This window comes from Dermacentor andersoni, chromosome 1 (assembly GCF_023375885.2).
Source record: "Dermacentor andersoni chromosome 1, qqDerAnde1_hic_scaffold, whole genome shotgun sequence".
Taxonomy (NCBI): domain Eukaryota; kingdom Metazoa; phylum Arthropoda; class Arachnida; order Ixodida; family Ixodidae; genus Dermacentor; species Dermacentor andersoni.
In genome coordinates, this window is record NC_092814.1 from 280,165,488 (window position 1) to 280,184,543 (window position 19,056).

Below are 19,056 nucleotides of genomic sequence, written 5' to 3' on the forward strand. Positions count from 1 at the left end.
TGCGTTACAAGCGGCGGCGTATGAATAGGGTACACTTCTAACATATCAGTGTAAACGTGGCCACTATCATTGTCACTCGTGATTTATTGCGTGCCCACGAGTGCAGATGAGAAGAATCGAAAGGCACTCTTTATGCTGTTGTTGTTGACCAAAACCATTATGAAGCCTACAAATAATAAAGCCGAGGCACGTTTGGTTGTAGCTTTTTTTTTTTTTATGGAAGTGCGGAAAGTAATGAAAGGAATGAAATGGCATCAGCTTTCGCTGCTGTCCTCAGCCACACCACCACCTTTGCCTTTGCCGGCCAAACTTCGCCAGGTCATCCAGGAGCAAGATTGCACTGCTCTCCCTTCTGCCCGCGAGACTCTGCCGGTGCCGACACCCGTTGCTTTTCCCGAGGTGACAGCACCTCTCAGCTATGCCGAAGCTCTCGCGCGGCCACCACCTCCGACCCATCAGTCGTGCCACTGCGTCCAGCTACTCCTTTCGTTCAGCCGCGGTAACGACACAGCAGTGGACAATGGCGCACTCCTGACAACCGGCCAATATGTTTTGTGTGTGGTCTACCTGGCCACGTTGCACGATTTTGTCGTCGCCGCGCAACATCCTACCACCGTAGCTTCGACACCGAACCATACGTTTCCCCATTCCCGTCATCCTCCGTGTCTCAGAACAATAGCCAGATGTCTTCCTCCTCGGACCACTGCCCTCTTGTTGACCGCCATTCGCCATCACCTCGACACCGCTCGCTTTTGCCGATGCGCCGTCGTCCTTCTACGCCGGAATGGGAAATCTAATCATCGCAGTTCCAGAGGCAAGAACTGCGTCACCCACGAACAGACCAAGGACTCTTCCTTCTCCGACTAATGTTATTGATGTATATGGGGACAGCGTCGCTGCACTTGCCCTCTTTGACAATGGTGCCGCAGTTTCAGTTATCAGTGCCAAACTTTGCCGTTCGCTCAGAAAATTTACGACGCCACTGTCAAACGTGTCGCTTCGTACTGCCAGCACAGACCACATCATGCCTGCAGCTGTGTGTACTGCTCGTGTTGTGATCAACGGCCTCCTCTACATCATAGAATTTTTGGCCCTGTGTTCTTGTTCCTGCGATCTTATTTTGGGCTGGGACTTTGTTTTTGTTAATAAGGCCATCATCAACTGTTCTCTTGCTGAAGTGGAATTTCAAACGCTGTGTCATGCCCCACTCCTTGATGCTCGTGAACCTGAAGATAAAGTATTTGTTGCTGAAGATGTTACAATTCCACCGCACTCATCCGGCTTTGCCACAGTGTCATGCAACATTGTTGCTGATGGCAACGCACTTTTTACACCATCTGCAATTTTCGTTCGTCACAAATGTTCCCCGCTGCCTTTTGCTCTTTTGGATGTCCATGGCGGCTTCAGCAGACTGCTCGTCGCCAACCGATTGTCCTGTCCTCTCACTTTACTGCGTGGGGAGTGCGTTGGCCGTGCCCAGTGTGTCAACCCTGCTGCCATCATTGACATGCCAACTGGTTCCATCGCCACTAATGAGGTCGCCAGAGTGACCTGTAACCCCGTGCAGGAGCAGACTTCGCCCAATGTTTTACATAGCTCCATCGCCGACACGTTGACTGTTTCTCAAGGCGCCCAGCTTCTACGCCTTCTCGACAAGTTCCATTCATCTTTTGACTGCCAGCATGTTCCCTTGGGCTGCACGTCAACTGTTTGTCATCACATCGACACGGGTACCAGTGCGTCACTGTGACAAAGACCATATCGTGTATCCGCGACAGAGCGCCGTGTTATCGATGACCAAGTAGCTGATGTGCTCAAGCGCAGCGTCATTCAGCCTTCGGATAGCCCCTGGGCATCTCCCGTTGTTCTTGCTAAGAAGGACGGATCGATTCGATTCTGTATGGATCACTGCCATCTTAACAATATAACTCGCAAAGATGTTTACCCTCTTCTGAGAATTGACGACGCCCTTGACTGTCTCCAAGGCGCGGAGTTCTTCTCTTCTATCGACTTACACAGCGACTATTGGCAAGTCCCCATGGCACCCGAAGACCAACCTAAAACGGCCTTTGTAACGCCAGATGTACTATATGAATTTCGTGTCATGCCTTTTGGGCTTTACAACGCCCCCGCAACATTTGAGCGTATGATGGACAACCTTTTTTGTGGTCTCAAGTGGAAAACGTGCCTATGCTACTTAGATGATGTGGTTATTTTTTCGCCCGATTTTCCCACCCATCTCTGTAGGCTGGAGGAAGTGTTACAGTGCCTAACTGTTGCCGGCCTTCAGCTCAACCTGATGAAATGCCACTTTGGCGCAAGTCAGCTCGCCATTCTTGGTCATGTAGTATCTAAACACGGTATTCTTCCTGACGCCGCCAAGCTCCGTGCAGTTGCTGATTTTTCCAAACCTGCCTCCGTAAGAGAACTTCACAGCTTCCTTGGCCTGTGTTCTAACTTTCGCCGCTTCATTCAGAATTTTGCGTCCGTCACCGCTCCCTTGAATCAGCTTCTACGGAGCGATTTGAACGATCACGCCTGGTCGTCCGCTTGTGACAATGCCTTCAAAGAGTTGCGTCGTCTACTGACCTCGCCGCCTATACTGCGTCACTTCGACCCGACAGCTCCGACCGAAGTACACACCGACGCCAGCGGTGTTGGACTCGGCGCTGTGCTCGCGCAGCGCAAATCTGGATTCGACGAGTACGTCGTTGCATATGCAAGTCGCACCCTCACCAAAGCCAAGGAGAATTACTCTGCTACGGAGAAGGAATGTTTGGCCATAATCTGGGCACTTGGTAAATTTCGACCCTACCTCAATGGCTGCCCCTTCGATGTGATTACAGACCACAATGCACTTTGTTGGCTGTCCACATTGAAGGACCCTTCAGGTCGATTAGCTCGCTGGGTTTTGCGGTTGCAAAGATTTCAATGTGCGCGTTGTCTACAGATCTGGCCGCCGCCACACCGATGCCGACGCGCTTTCCCGTTCGCCCATGTCAACCGAAAGCGATGCCTGCCTCTCTGCCGTTGACCAAGTACTTTCGTTCCCAGCAGGCTGTGACATGGCTTCGGAGCAACGCAAGGAAGCCTGGATTAGTGCTCTTATCCGCTTCCTTTCAAACCCGTCGACTGTTCCTTCACCTTCTCGAGTTTGTGCCATCAAGCATCTCACTTCGAAATTCGGGATGGACTTCTCTATCGCCGGAATTATGTCTCTGACGTCCGCAAGTGGTTGCTGGTCATACTTCAACATCTTCGTGGTGAAATATGTTCTGCCTTCCATACTGACCCGCAGTGTGCACATGCGGGTGTCTTCAAGACGTACACCCAACTTCACTTCAGGTTTTATTGGCTTGGCATGTACATCTTTGTGTGCAAGTACATTCAGTCATGCCCTCAGTGCCAACGCTGCAAGGTTCCTACTCAGCATGTCACTGGTCCACTCCAGCCAATCCCGTGTACTGCCAGGCCCAGTGCTGGATTAAGGGGGGGGCTAAGGGGGCTGCAGCCCAGGGCCTCACCTCGGACAGTAGGAGAAGGGGGCCCATTTATTCTAACCTGCTTAGTATATGGAACCATGGGCAACGGAACTTCGAGCGACATGTATGACGTGAGAAAACAAGAATGAGCAGACGGGCTCCCCGCCTAATGTAATAGCATGCGTTTAGCCTGATCATTTGGGGAGAGCTTGTCGAGCTGCAAAAACAGGAATCCCCCGCCACCCCGGCGGGGCCCTCTATCTTACGAAGCGAGGTGCGTTTGCTTGGAAGAGTTTTCGTGGTTTCCTGTCAGTCTGTCTGTCCAGTGCTGTCTGGAGAGGAGGGGCAAGGGGGAACACCTAAAACATGTAATGTGGGATGAGGACCTAAATCTCCCTTGCCCCTCGTCACCACCACGCCACCCTCCACTTCTCAAATAGTTCTGCCACTGTCCTTCTCATAGAAAGGATGTGCTGCAGTACCCAACAGTGCCTCCCATTCGACTTTTCTTTACCGTGATTGTAATTTGGGCGGGGGAGGATGAGTCCGATAGCAGATGATGATGAATCTGATGGCTTGCTATCATGTCTCGCTTGCTATCATGTCCATTGAAAGTGACCTCCTCCGTGATCTATCCTTCGAACAGGCTATATCTGATTACGCCAAAGCGAAGGCACGAAAGATGCCATTTTAAAAGAGGACTGTTTGCGCTATACATGAATAGTTCCAAAAAGTTCGTAGTGTCGCCTCCAAGCTTCCACGTTGCCAATGAAACGCTGAGCAGTGTAATTCAAGATATGGAAATCTTCGTTGTTCGTCTCTTGTTTGTTCTTCTTGTGATATTTAGCGTGCTTATAAAGAACTGTATTTTTGTTGTTTTTGATAATGCCACGTTTATTTGGTGTCGTGCTTGCTTGTATTACCTTTAACGATAATGTTTTCAAATAATGTGTTGTAATTACAGTTGGTAATTTCAATCTGTACTCTAGTGCATTTTTATGGTGTTTGTATTGCCTTAAGTATTGTATATATCTATTGCATATTTATAGAGTAATGTGTATAACGATTACTGCAGTCTGATGCTTGAATTTTAATAAAGAATGTTTTGGATACAACCATGCGTCTCCTCACGGGATTAAACTTAGTGATGCAAACAAAGCCTAGTTTCAGAAGGATCGACATATGAGCTGTGTTGTCTTTTCTACGTTCTTATTCGTCTTGAGTGCACTAAACTTTTCCTTAAAGCCTAGCTTTTGCTGAAAAGAGAATGCAGATTAATCACAAAGTGAACATATGTGTTGGTGTTTACAACAGCACGCATTTCAAGCAAGTTTTGTTGTTTTCCTTATAATAATAATAATAATAATAATAATAATAATAATAATAATAATAATAATAATAACAATAATAATCCCGTTGATCGCACTTCATTCTTTTTAATTTTAGTGGAATTAAAATGAAACACAGCATATTTCCAGTAGCGTAGAAGGTGACAGGGGGGGGGGAGGGGTCAGTACAGGGAAAGGGGGCCTGCATGCGCATCCGCCCAGGGCCCCCATTTTTCTTAATCCGGCCTGGCCAGGCCCTTCGATCGCATTGGCATTGGCCTGTATGGACCCCTTTCGAGCACAGCTTCCACAAACCGCTAGACAGCCGTCGCCATCGACCATTTGACGCGATACGCAGAAACAGCCGCTCTGCCTGCTGCCACCGCTCGTGATATAGCATCCTTCCTCCTGAGAAACTTTATTCTCCGTCACAGTGCACCTCGCGAGCTGTTCAGTGATAAAGGACGTGTCTTCCTCTGCGAAGTCGTAAACACGCTCCTTGCTGAATGTCGCATTGTTCATCGTACCACCACCGCCTACCATCCTCAATCTAATGGTCTGATGGAAAGATTTAACTGCACCCTTGGCAACATGCTCTCCAAACACGTCGCCTCTGATCACACTGATTGGGACCTCATTTTGCCATTCATTACGTTCGCCTACAACACTGCACCACAGGCGACCATAAACTTCTACCCATTCTTCATCTTGTATGGCAGCGAACCTTCGACTACCCTTGACACCATTCTTCCGTACAGACCCGACTCATCTGAATGTACGCCCATCTCTGAAGCTGCCCGCCACGCAGAAGAATGCCGTCAGCTCCCCCGTTCTTTTACAGCCGTCGACCAATGGCAACAAAAATCTTGACGCGACAATTATCACCCGCATTGTCACTTTCGTACGGAGTCTTTTGTGCGGCTTTGGGTTCCTGCCATTCCTGCTGGACCCTCATCCAAGCTTGTCTCCAAATATCAAGGACCCTCCCGTGTTGTTGCACAGACATCGCCTGTGAACTATATTGTCGAGCCTGTCACGCGACCTACGGACCAACGCTGTCGTGGTCGTGAAACCGTCCACGTACAACGCCTGAAGCCGTGTTACGACCCCATGATTCTATGTTCACCATGAGTTGCCAGGATGGCTCCTTTTCCTATGGGGGGCGATTGTAGTGAAGAGAAATTATCACCCGCATTGTCACTTTCGTACGGAGTCTTTTGTGCGGCTTTGGGTTCCTGCCATTCCTGCTGGACCCTCATCCAAGCTTGTCTCCAAATATCAAGGACCCTCCCGTGTTGTTGCACAGACATCGCCTGTGAACTATATTGTCGGGCCTGTCACGCGACCTACGGACCAACGCTGTCGTGGTCGTGAAACCGTCCACGTACAACGCCTGAAGCCGTGTTACGACCCCATGATTCTATGTTCACCATGAGTTGCCAGGATGGCTCCTTTTCCTATGGGGGGCGATTGTAGTGAAGAGAAATGCCCGGCGCTGCAGCCACATCGCCAGTCGTCCGGGAGGCGCGAGCTCGAGATTTGCCTGAGCTGCTCTGGTTGAGACAAGCTGTCTGTTGCTCTCTTGCACTGTATTCATAATAGATAACAAATTTAATGCATGTTTCTTGCAGGCTTTTTGGCAATTTAGTCTTGCTAAGTGCGTAGCCCCAATGCCATTGACTTATTCTACGGGGTGATGCTATCTTTATTGATTTGAAAGCAATCTGTAGATAAGGAAACATCAACATTTACTGTGAATATATTTAGTAAATTTCCTCTCATTACTGTTTTATTGCAGTTTGTGAACTGGCGCTAGAGTAATAGAAATAGCATCACCCTGTAGATCATTACAATATGAATACTGTCACTCAACAACAACATAGAAAAAAGCTCTGTAAAGCTGAGCGCAGTGCGTAAAAATATAGAACCTAGAAAAATGCACTTGAAGTTTTACACAGCAGTAACTTTTGCTAGAATGCAGCTACAGCAATATTAATGACAATGTTTTGTAGCTCTAGTCTTCGTGTGAATTACCATATTAAATATGTGACTGTACTCTTCCAAAAACCTGGCAAAAGCTTTTTGTAAAGTCCTGTATTGGCCCTAGAACCAGCATGAGAAATAGCATTTACCACTTCATGTGCTTGTTCCAGTGTCCTGCAAGGAAACAATATGGAACATTTTTTATAAAGGCACCTCCATTAACTTTTGTTTTATAAAAATTTAAAAATCCCCTGCTCATATGTCAAAGCATTCGTTTTCCGAAGGTGGCAACCGCACTGCCAAACTCACCACAGTCAACAATACCGTATTTACCTGCACAATTTGCGCCCTCGCATAATTTGCGCACCCCTAATATTTACCCAGATTTACACACAAAAAGATTTACTTGCATATTTTGCGCTCCCCGTCCCACCTGAGCCAGCTCACCGGCGCGATAGCACGGATAGACTTTGGACGGTCACGCCCCTTGCCGCGCAGGTGAGCACAGTCATACACAAGACGGGCTGCAAGTGCGAAGTCCCTTCTCTGGAAGCCCCCGAACTACGGTCCCTAGAATATTATATTCTAGGTACCGTACCCGAAGACGAGAACCAGTTCACGGGTTGTCGGAACTGCTCGAGCGTTTGCCTCCCTCTATCTCCCCTTCTCTCCCGCCATGAGTAATGCATGCACGTGACATGGCACAGACTATTTGCTGCATCGGAGGCGTGCAAGGGCCAGTCGCGCCAACTTTTCCCCTCGTTGCCCCTCGTTTTCTGCGTATGCGCTGCAGAGCATCTTTGGTTGATTTCGGAAGTTTAATGCAATAGGGAGCGAGAAAGGTGTCTTGTCCCTTCCTGTAAAAACAACCGGCTGTGAAAAGCAACGCGCAGGGTTATGCTTGCCGTGACAGCTGATGGCCGAAAACTCCCGCCGTTCGTGATCTTCAAGCGGAAAACATTACCCAAATTGAAGGTTGAAGGCTGTATTCACATCCGCGCCCAAGAAAAAGGCTGGATGAATGAAGAACTGATGAATGACTGGCTCTACACTGTATGGGGTAAGCGACCAGGGGCCTTACTGCGACTGCCATTGCTGTTGGTGCTCGACAGTTTCACAGGCCATCTCGTGGACAGCGTAAAGGAGAAGTTGCGGGACATGAGGACCAACCTGGCCATTATCCTGGGCGCACTAACATCTGTTCTGCAGCATTTGGATGCCTCCGTAAATAAACCCTTCAAGGACTACGTGCGCAAGGTGTACGTGGAATGCATGGCCAGCGGAGAGCATGGGCTCACTTCCACTGGCAGAATAAAGAGACCGCTACTAGAGACGGTCTGCGAGTGGATACTCACAGCGTGGGACCTGGTTTCTCCCACTATTGTCGAGAAGAGCTTCAAGAAGACGAACGTGCCCGACGGAACCGAGGACGATGCGTTTCGGGAGGGCGGTGACAGCAGCCGCGACGGTGATTTCCAGTGGGACCTCTTGACCAGTCATTCCGACTACACCGTGCATGACCGGAAGAAGTATCCTTCGTTTTTGCTATAATTTATTTTCTTTTTAATGTATATATTGCACGCACTACTACATAATGCACATTATTTCGGATGTGTTCGTGAAATCCCCGCGTAATTTGCGCACCCCCTTTTCAGAGCTCTAAAATCACGAAAAAAAGTGCACAAATTATGCGAGTAAATACGGTACACACATGGGACCCACATCAGGTTCAACACAAACCATAAGCCGCGGAGGCACTGTCTCACGTCGTTCACGTTCTAAGTGCTCCATATGCACTGTTTCCACTAATGATGATATTATATATGTACTTGGTCTCAGAACAGGGTCTTGACGGCAAGAACCCGCTTCTGCGTGGAAAGTTGCAGGAACGAGCGCTGGTACCTCGTCCACAGTCCTGTACGGTTTGCTGTACAGCACATGTGCACCATCTGCATCGTATCATTGTTCACTACACGATGACACAGAGCTTTGCTTTGCTATCACTAAACTGCCTACGCGATATGGGATTGCACCATGTGTTGACGTTTACTGTCTCGTGCGACCCAATCACCAGCTAGCATGCCAGCTCGTCTGATCCTTCCGAAGAGTGCCTCCTCTTTCTCGCCGTGTGATTAGACAACAGTTGTGCCTTGCTTTTTGTATGCGAGTTCGGTTTCAATCTTTTTAACATGAGCGTTGAATAACTGCTGTTCACAGCAGTGTATGCTATCCGTGGACTGAGTTTTTTCACCAAGCCTGAGGGATGGTTGAGGACCCCTTAACGGAAGTTGCCTGTATTCTGAAATTTGTAGTACTCAAATACTTTTGCAGTGAAACTCAAGACAGTTGGCGCAAGGTTTCAGACAACTTCGTTAAGCTGAAATATTTGTATATCTTGTGTTCATAATAATGCAGTTTTGCTGTAATGGTGAAGTATCAGCCATCAGTGACCATAGTGGTGATTATTACACACAAGGAGGCTCACATAGAGAGAGTGTTGCTTTTGTTGGTTAGAGTACTGGTGAGGATCCATAGGCAGTGGCGGGCCTCCACTGGACCTTCCATTTCTGGCACACCCAGTCCACCTCCATCTGGCTCCACGTACACAACACGCTTGGGACTGCAGTCTATGTAGCAGCGGCCTCCATTCCTGTGTGCACCAATAAAAAGAAGCATGAGAATCCCGAAGCAAGAAAGAGGCATCTATAACTGTTTCCCTCAAAAAGCTGCACAGGATTTTGTTCCACAGCAAGTGGCACACTATTTCCTCATTGAAATGCGGTCACCCTGGTTAACAGAATGGTGATTTGGGCGAGTTGGAACAGTTCCAACTGTTCATGATGGTGGTCAGCGTACTATGCAAAACAAGAGACAAAAAACCAAGAAGGTAACAAGAACGCTTTCTTTTTTTTTTTTTTGTCCCTTTGCATAGTGCACTGACTGTCATCATGACTAATACTATTTGTTTACCTGTAGAACTGAGCTCTCATCAGTAATTTCCTTTGAAAACTATAAGCTGTCAGGATTGTGAGATGCCCCATTGCCTTTGTGTGGGTGTTTGCCTATTCTTCCATCCCTGTTCCTCCTCCCTTTCCAGCCATGGCCAAGCTGTCACTCAGCTGTTGCTCTGCATTGAAAGGTCCAGCAGGCAGTTTTCACTGAACCTTCTTTGCCAGGAACTGAGCCCTCACTCTTCTGGCCACGTACAGCACGACCTTGAAAGCAAGCACAGAGATCTCTCTGGGACAGTGCAAGGTGCATACATACTTTTGTTTCATCAGACAGCCCACTTAGGCATTGTTTGGACTTGAGCTCATCAATGGTGCTTCCATCTATGGTGAGCATGCACACTGCACTGCACCTTTCTCAACACTAAGCCAAATATGTGTGTTTACTGCTCGTGTGTGTTCCTACTACACTATGCTGCACTCATCAAAGGCAAACACCTGAAGGAGATTGCCCTATGGTATCGTGACGAGGCCCTTTGGTGACTGCGCAAGTGCACAGCATCATAACCCTTGCGAGCATCCCCCCCCACTCCTGCAGCATTTCATGAGAGCTTTCCTCCTGTAACAGTAGTGTATAGAGAACACTACAACAGGCACCCGTGCTCTTCTCATTCTATGAAACTAAATAAATACTTGTGTCAAACCAGCTTATTAAAAAAAATTTGTTTTCCTCGATCCATTCACGAATGGAACACGTTGCCAGAAAGAACAGCAGTGAGTCTGACGCTACCTTTGTTCATGCATGCACTCACAAAACTGTAATTGTAAGTATTTTTTGTCCCATATATCAGCCTTGCAAATATTTTGTTCGATAACAGACAGGCAACGGCATGTTTGTGTCCTTCCATTTTACAACCATGCATCCACTTGCATGACTTCCTGGCTTCCTTTTTATTTCCCTCTATGCAGTGTACTGGCAGCACTTCTGTACTTTGTGATATTTTATTCTGATATTGCAGCGTTCTTTTCCTTTTCTTTCTTTCTTTTTTTGTTCATTTTTATATCATTTGCAATGTTACAATGCTACTAAGGCGTATGTATGAAATGGTCCTTGCAGATGCTTTATTTTCTTGGTGACATGCTACTCACTTACCATCTGTAACACCCACTACTGCCAAAGACCTGGTAGTCAGGCTGGCAGTAATAAATAAATAAATAACAAATAATAAACATGCTAGTGGCACCTATCCTGTCTACTCAAACTTTGCCCTAGGGGACTTTGTATATATATATAAATAGACTGGGACCAGGTGTTTGTACAATAAAAAGTGTCATGAGAGCTTAGGTGCAAATAAACCTGTCCTTCGTCAACTTGTGCAATACTGAGTTTCTTGCGGCATGGTGCTCGGTGCCCTTTAGAGGCAGAGTGCAAGCTCATTGCAGTGCCCCAGTTCAGGTGAAATGACAGCTGACATGGTCCTGCTGCTCACAAAGCTCAAACACATAGTGGCCAGCACTCCTTTGAGTGCTGTAGCGATATAACAAAGCCCACTATAAATCAGATGTATTTCATGGCCCATTTATTTTCAGGAACATTACAATGCGAAATTTCACAAAAATTCAGGGTGCACAAAGATTACGAGCAAAGAATCATGATAAACTATGCTAAAGTCTGACGATATTATCTCTGTTAAAGTCCAAACTAACTTTGCAGTACAAGCTTCTGCAGTTATTTAACTCATCTACACACACAAGCAGTCACTCACGCTTTGCAATCAACAAACTGATATGCTACAACTAGGGTTCAGCATTTTTGGTGTGAAGCTAAAATAAAATAAAAAATAAAATAAAGAAGTATGCAAATTTTCTTTTTCTAGGAACTTTTATTTATTTAGGAATACTGCTATCTCATTGCCAAGATCTTTGTACAGTGAATACAGATGTCTGGTTTTAATCAAGAACAGTCAGACCACGTAAATTTTTTTAGAGAGCTAAGATGATGATAGCCATGTAGATGCAAGCCTACATTGTGCTACGATGCAAGGAGCCTGGTGATGTCAACGCCATGCTTTTGTTTGCGGATCAAGTTATCTTTACTTTCTCTTTTCTCATTTGCTTCCATATTTGCCTGGAGGAGGAAGAATAGATTTTAATGAAGAGAAAGGAGGAGAGGTCGGCCTGGAGAGCGTGTCTCTAGCCTGCTACTCATCTCTCGTCATATTAACGTCAACAGATGTTCTTGAATTTGATGTTTGGATGATGCGCGTTGTTGCGTGCATTGCTGCTGTAATGCGTTCTTCAATCCCTTTTGGAGAAATTATATGGTTGCAGGACTCTTCCAGCTTGTTTTGAAAAGCATCTCAGTCAGTGCGTCGTGTATGAGAACTTGGGAGCCTTGTAAACCATCTCAGTTGTACATAAGTAGGTAGGTGATCACTGCCATACATTTCAGCATCTGTGCACCTGTGCATCTGTAGGCAGCAGAAGACGAAAGGCATCGTGAAGCGATAGCTAAATTGAGACGGCTGCTGTATGTTGTGCCACGAAAAAATGTTGGTGAGCCGTCGTTCAGGATGTCAAGACCATTGCTGCTTGTGAAGTCAAGAGGAGCGGAGGGGAGATGGCCTGCACATGCGCAGAGTTGCCAGCAGCCTAGGCATCCGCAGCTGTGTGGGCAATCTCATCTGTGCTTCCGAGGGGGGGACCTAGGGTGCGTAAGTTGGAGAGGGCTATGCTCGTCCACGGCGTCAGCTGCTGAGGTCAGTCCGCAGTACCAGCGTGTGTGACGGGGATCGCTGCTCCTGCAAGGGGCAATGGTGAGCTCGATGTGACACTCCCTTGGGTGTTGTCACTGCTGACACTGGTGGCACAACTTCCCCACGATGAAGGGCTACTCTCGTCGTCGGTGGAATGAAAGCACAAGAAGAAAAGTGTAGTGCCGAGCAAGGCAGGCTGTGAGGCGACGATGGCTACAATATGGTGCCAGAGTAGCGTGCTGCGTCTCCATGGAAACAAAGCACTGCACTGCATCTGTCTGCGGTGGCTGCTGTGAATCGCACCCAAGTGTCACACACGTGTCATCCACGCGCTGCCTCTTGCAATCTCCCAATTAGCAAGGCAGAAGACTCCTTTTGGAACGTGCCGCATGAGACAGATTGTCCATACCAGCAAATTTAGCGCGAAATGAAAACACGGGTAGAGCTGCACTCAAATTTCAAATTAGGGAGTAACGCAATCGTCAGTGAATTTTTTGGCTTATCAAACCTCCTCTCATGGCAAGAGTGGCTTCTTTTATCATTGGACAAGAGTAATTACTAATAGAACTCTCCTGATCCCAGTTCCCTGTGGCTTCCACTGAACTTCTACAATGAGGTGCAATGATAGGTTGTTCCAATTAACTTATTGTGCAGGAAGTGAACAATCTGGGACAATAAGATGTGTATAAGATGTCATTTTTGGAAGTGTGATTATAAAGCCTAAAGAGCACGCTACAACCGAGAAACTGCACAGCATCATTGAAAGTTGACCTAAAGGAGCAAAAGAATTCTGGCAGAACCCATCTCGCGATGATCGTCGACGCTGCTGCAATTAGCATTCAATAAATGTAGTGACACATCATACTGCAACCTCCGAAAGGCATCATGTATGAGCCGTGTACTGCAGCCAGGCTCCTCTCCTAGCGTGCTGTCTCTTTTGGCTAACTGTTTAACTTTGTGAAACACACCACCACCACTGCATGCACTCCCATACAAGCTCTGGGTTAACGTACCTGGGATCACCGAAGTACCCTGGATGGCAAGACTCGCAATGTTTCCCATGGGTGTTGTGCAGGCAGTAGCAATCCCCTGTGCTTGAGTCGCATGTGCCTCGTGTGGCATCGCCATGTCTATTGCAGGCACACTTACGGCAGCCAAAAGGACTGGTGGCATTCCCAAAGCTCCCTTTCCTGCTTGGTGGGAAACAGGACAGGAGGCACATGGGAGCTGCTGATTAGACACACAACACTTGTGACATCAATGTGTCACTGAAATAAGTGAACTACAGTTAACTTCAGATTAATGAGAGAGAAGTGTTACCATGGTGCACAGTTAATATTATGGAGTGTCATCGGTGACCACTGTGACCAAGATGATGTGGAAGTATGAGAAAATGCCAAAGGCTAGTTCAAGCTGCAAAAGAATTCTATGTGAAACTCAATTAGAGAAGCATTGTGTGGAAGCTGTTGCATGCACCTGTACGTGCATGAGATGGCAAGTTGAAGACAATGCTGACAAAGGAACTAAAGCAATAACCTGCTTTTGATGCCCGACATTTAATGAAGAAGTGCAATCAGTGAAAAATGCCCTTCTTCACCGCCCAGCCACAGCCCAACACTGCCCTTTATTCGAGTCGCTGTGAACAAGACAGGGAGCTTAGAAAAGAGTAAACATAGTAATGAAATGTTGGTGCTTAGATAATGCTTCATCTGAAGTGCATTCAGAATGTAACCAGAGCAAAACTGTGCAAGTTGCTCCTTGGTCCCCCACCCTTATATGCAGAGACTGTGGATGCTTGGTGAGGTGCGCATTATGATGCAAATGTAAGGCACTACAAGGGCACTAGTGAGAGCAGCACTGCAGAGGAATGCATGTAGGTTTGCATGGTCAATGTTTTTTTTTTTTTCCTTGTAATATTGTGAGGTTACGTTTAATCAGGAAAAGTAACTGTGCAATAGATAGTTTACCACAAATAATTCAATCCAAAATTTTCAACGATGACATAAAACTCAATTCAAATATAGTGTGCAAGAAGGGAAAGAGAGGAAAATTAAGAAAAGTGAAACAGAAAGACCAAAGATAATGTTACTGGTGACAGCATTATAGAATAACATATGATAGGATAACACAAGATAACACAAGCCAAGCCAGCACAAAATATGAACAGCGGCATAAGAACAAGCTATGTGCGCAAACATATACCGTATTTACTTGCATAATGATTGCAATCCTAAATTTTGTCGTCAAAATTCGATTTTTTTTTAATTTCCCGTGTAATTATCGCACCCCGAACTTGCCAACTTGCGAACAACAACAACAAAAAAGGCGCCTTTCAGTTCTTCTCGTCTGCACTCGTGGGCATGCAACAAATCGCGAGCAGCAACGATAACAGCCACGTTTACACTGATATGTTAGAAGTGTACCTTATTCATACGCTGACGCTTGTAACACAGCTAAGACATTCGCCCACCCTTAGCGGCAACGTGCCGTATTAGGATAGTAGTGAAGACAAATGCTGCGGTTTCCGCAGCATGCCCGTCATGTGTTCATATGTCACTGGCGGCTAAGTGAGCCCCTCTGTTTCTGTCCCCTCAAAGTGGACATAGCTATGTTATTGCCGCAAACTTGCCGATATTAACAAATATTATTCATTACTGATACAGAAGAAACTGTTTCAATGTACATAATGTACTCACAAGAAGAAAAAAATCGCGTTTGGCGCGTTCAGCTTGCTCTGCCGGCCGCCATTTTTTTTTTTGGTGTCCCGCACTACATACAGCGGCAGCCCCCTATTTGTTAGCCTGTTGTCATCCCGTAGCAAATGCGAGATGAAAAAAATTTTTTTTTTCTTTTTGCCGGAAATTTAACCCACGTAATGATCGCACCCCTGAATTTGCGTCAATTGTTTTGGACAAAAAAGTGCAAAAAAAAAAGTAATAGCAAAAGAAAGAGTAGTGGCTATTCCGTACATTCATTCAGTATTGCACAGGCTTAAAAAAGTTGCAAGTAGATATGATGCTAATGTTGCTTTCCCTGCTCCTAATAAGCTAGGTAAGATATGCGCTGCCGTGCAGAGGAAGAAGGAGCAGGTAAAAGGCAAGAAGAGAACAGATATTTGTACTTTGAAGCACAATAAGAACAACAGTTTTACTGGCGGTCTTGTGGGTATGGTTTATAAAGTTCCCTTTAGCTGTGGGCAGTTATACATAGGGCAAACGGGCGGTGTATCAATCAGAGGCTAATTGAACATAAAAGGTCATTAACCGGTGGATCGAGCTTTCCCTACATTGCCAAGATTGTAACTGCACGCCTGAGTTTGATGAATGCGCGATTTTGTACAGGCACAAGAATGAGGATACGAGTCTTATGGTAAAGGCATGGCATATCTATAATGGTGGAAGTGCGTGCATGAGTCAGCCTTCGATTGCTTTATATAAGGAAGAGATTAAGTGCCTTAACAGCTATCTCTCACGTAGACCGGCACATGTACCCGACTGACACGTGGTGATACTATTCCAGAGCTTGCGCATATGAGTTTTGTGTCTTCTTTCTTTTTTTCGCCTCAATGCTCCCTTCAGTTGATAGTCGGCATTCGTGTTGTCCACTTCTTTTCTCTTGTGTCCTGTCTGCACACATCACCCTTTTTGCATAATGAATCCTTACCAACTAGCTCAGCTTTCTGTCATTCTAAGATAATCTTATGAATCTTTCGCCAAGTGTCGACAGACATTGTTTTTATATATAGCGTATTTTCGCGATTCTAAGCACCCCCCCTCTATTCTCGCGAAAAAATTGGGAAAAAATTTTGCATGCGAATCTAAGCACCTCCCATTTGTTAGGAAGAGCGCGTAGCCAAGGCCGCCAAGCGAGCTTACTCACTCTGTCATCGAGCCGGAGCCGTCGGAGTCCCGAGGTGGAAAGGCATCCGCGGTGCGATTTCGACTTGGAACAGCCGTCCACTTGGACCCGCGTGGAAGCGGGTCCAAGTGGACGTTGTGGTCAAATCATTTAAGAAGTGCTTGATTACAAACCACTTCGACGACCTGCTGTGGGATACTGAGAGCGGCGGTTCAAGCGGTATGACAAACTCGAGTGGCAGTGAAAGTGACTGAGCATCCGACACAAGTGGTGGGTTCGCTGTCTGCACCGATTTTTCTTTTGAATGTTTGCAAAATAAAATGTTATTTCTCACACCCGTCTCGTGATGTCGCAGCGAAAAGAGGGAGGAGGGGTCATTCTAGATTTTTCTAATCTAAGCATCCCCCCTCACTTTGGGCATTGTGATCGTGAAAAAAAGGGGGTGCTTAGAATCGAGTAGATACGGTATTAAAGAGTTTAGCGTGTCTGGTATTCGGATAAACGCAGTTCGGGCGTTGCGGCGGGGGAGTAAATGGGAGTGGCCTGCATGGTGCATCCACCTGGTGGTGCAAAGCTCAAACGGACAAAAGCAGCTAATATTGCTGTAACCAAGTCTATTCTACTTCGCTGCTGGTGTAAATTTTCGGCACTGGCGTAATCGTGTTGCTGCCAAAAATTTACACCCACAGCAAAGTAAAATGCACTTGGTTACAGCAATGTCAGCTGTTTTTGTCTGTTTGAGCTTTGCGCCACCAGGTCGCTGCACCATGCAGGCTGCTTGTGGTATCCAGTGTTGGCTTCTGGTTTCGGTTTTGGGTCGTTTACGTCAGGGCGCCACTCAGCGCCAAACGCCGCAAGTTGCCTCCTGTTTCCCCTCGCAGAAATAAAAGAGCCTTCTTTGTCTGGTCCCCGACTGAAGCAGTCCGGCTCTTTCTTGCGGCGCTGCGCGCCCCGGCCGTTTAGGCCTCATGCCGTAAACCTTTCGTCTGGCCGCCCCGTCGAAGCTACAACACCGCTCCTGTTTACAGCTCCGCCCCAACGCCCCGTCCGCCTGCGTTTACCCGAATAGTGGACACTCTAAACCTCTCTATTAACTGCTTTTAATAAGAATAGTCTTATGTGCTTTACTTCATATGCTTGATTTCATGTTTTCAAAAATGATAACGCAGCAAAGATCAGACGTTGATGGCGCTGCAAGCGCATGCGACCTCACTGCGGCTTGCGTTTGGGGCCGCTAACATATAACATGTTTCTGCTTGCGTACGCAAACGCACCCAAGCGCTAGGGGTCCCAACGCATTGTGTCCCCTAAACTAAAGCTCTCTATCTAATCAGCTGCAGTCATGATCCCTGTGATCAAGGGAACGTGGCAACCTTCGCTTAGTGTCTGTGTGAGAGTAAGGGCATAAAACGCACGCACGCATGCACACACACACACACGCACTAAAGAAGCCTAAAGAACAAAAAACAATACATGTGCACTTGAAGCTAAAATAGCAATTACTAGATATTAAGTATACTGGCAAACACTAAGAAAACCACAGCCTGAACACTCAGACAAAAGGGCAGGATTAATGACTGAGGGTGTCAAATGGCCACACAAGGCTGTCACACCTGCAGAGGTGGCAATGGTCTCCCTCAGTGAGGTTGTGGCAACTATCACAACGCCCCACTCCACGCTCACAGCTGCTGTGGTTGTGGCAGCCACAGTCAACATCACATCGTGGTCCTGTCCAGCCCAAGTGGCAGATACACTTGAAATCAGGTGCCTCCGAACAGTGACCGTGAGTACAATGCTCCGCACACCTGGAGAGTTGAAAGATGAGTAGAGAGACGAGTTGAAAGATTAGAGAGATCACTTGGAAATTATCATTCGACCCACTTATAAGGTTAGTAACAATAGAAACAAAAACAGACAAATGAGATTCAATTAACCTCTTCGGATCCATACATAGTACTTTATCAAAATTTCTGAAAATGACCTGAAAATTTATTCACAACATTTTTATACATATGTATGTGATTAGAAAAGAATATAATGAAGGTTTTTAAGTTTTTGTCTTTACAGCCCAGATATGACAAAGTGATAACATATGTTTTGAAACTGATATTTGTTCGCAGCTTGAAGCCGCCCTATTGGCTCAAAGTAAACTGTGCGCTGCAATCATGCATCAGTGTACAACCAGGAGCAACCTGGGCATGAAGTGACAGACACTCTGGTGAATGCGTACAGAAAACTTACTAGAAGAAGGACAGTGTGTGATTAGTAGGTTATGCAATGCACACAATTAATAATGGCACGGAATGATCGGTACCATGCAACAGCAGATACCACATGTTTCAAAGAAGCGCCACTGGTTCTCACTCAGTAGATCAATGTATTTATTTATTTATTTATTTATTTTCATACTCTCAGAACCTGAGGGTATTACAGAGAGGAGTGTTCTAACAATAAATTGTTAATCGCAACTTTAAAGGCGGCAAGGTTTTTGATTGCAGCCACGGAGCGGGGAAGGTGGTTCCAGTCACTACTTGTTCGCAGCGAAAAAGAGGCATAGCAAGTGTTGGTGCGACAAAGGAATTTTAACCTTGAGTTTATGATCGATCCGTGAGGACACGTAATCTGGAGGGAGAAAAAGATCGTTTTTAAGTGTTGGGTTAGTGTAAAACATTTGCTGATAGAGGTTTAAGCGGAAGCACTT

The 19,056-nt window shown here is 46.4% G+C and overlaps 1 protein-coding gene across 1 annotated transcript in view; it reads right to left on the bottom strand.

Moving 5' to 3' along the window:
• The window catches only part of Megf8 (multiple EGF like domains 8), a 221,282-nt gene that overhangs the window by 122,137 nt on the left and 80,089 nt on the right, over nt 1-19,056 (bottom strand). Inside the window, exons 13-15 of the mRNA XM_050196139.2 lie at nt 17,969-18,160; nt 13,511-13,687; nt 9,279-9,443 (exon numbers count right to left, since the gene is read on the bottom strand). Coding sequence (XP_050052096.1) covers nt 9,279-9,443; nt 13,511-13,687; nt 17,969-18,160 — 534 coding nt within the window. The remainder of the gene's footprint in view (nt 1-9,278; nt 9,444-13,510; nt 13,688-17,968; nt 18,161-19,056) is intronic.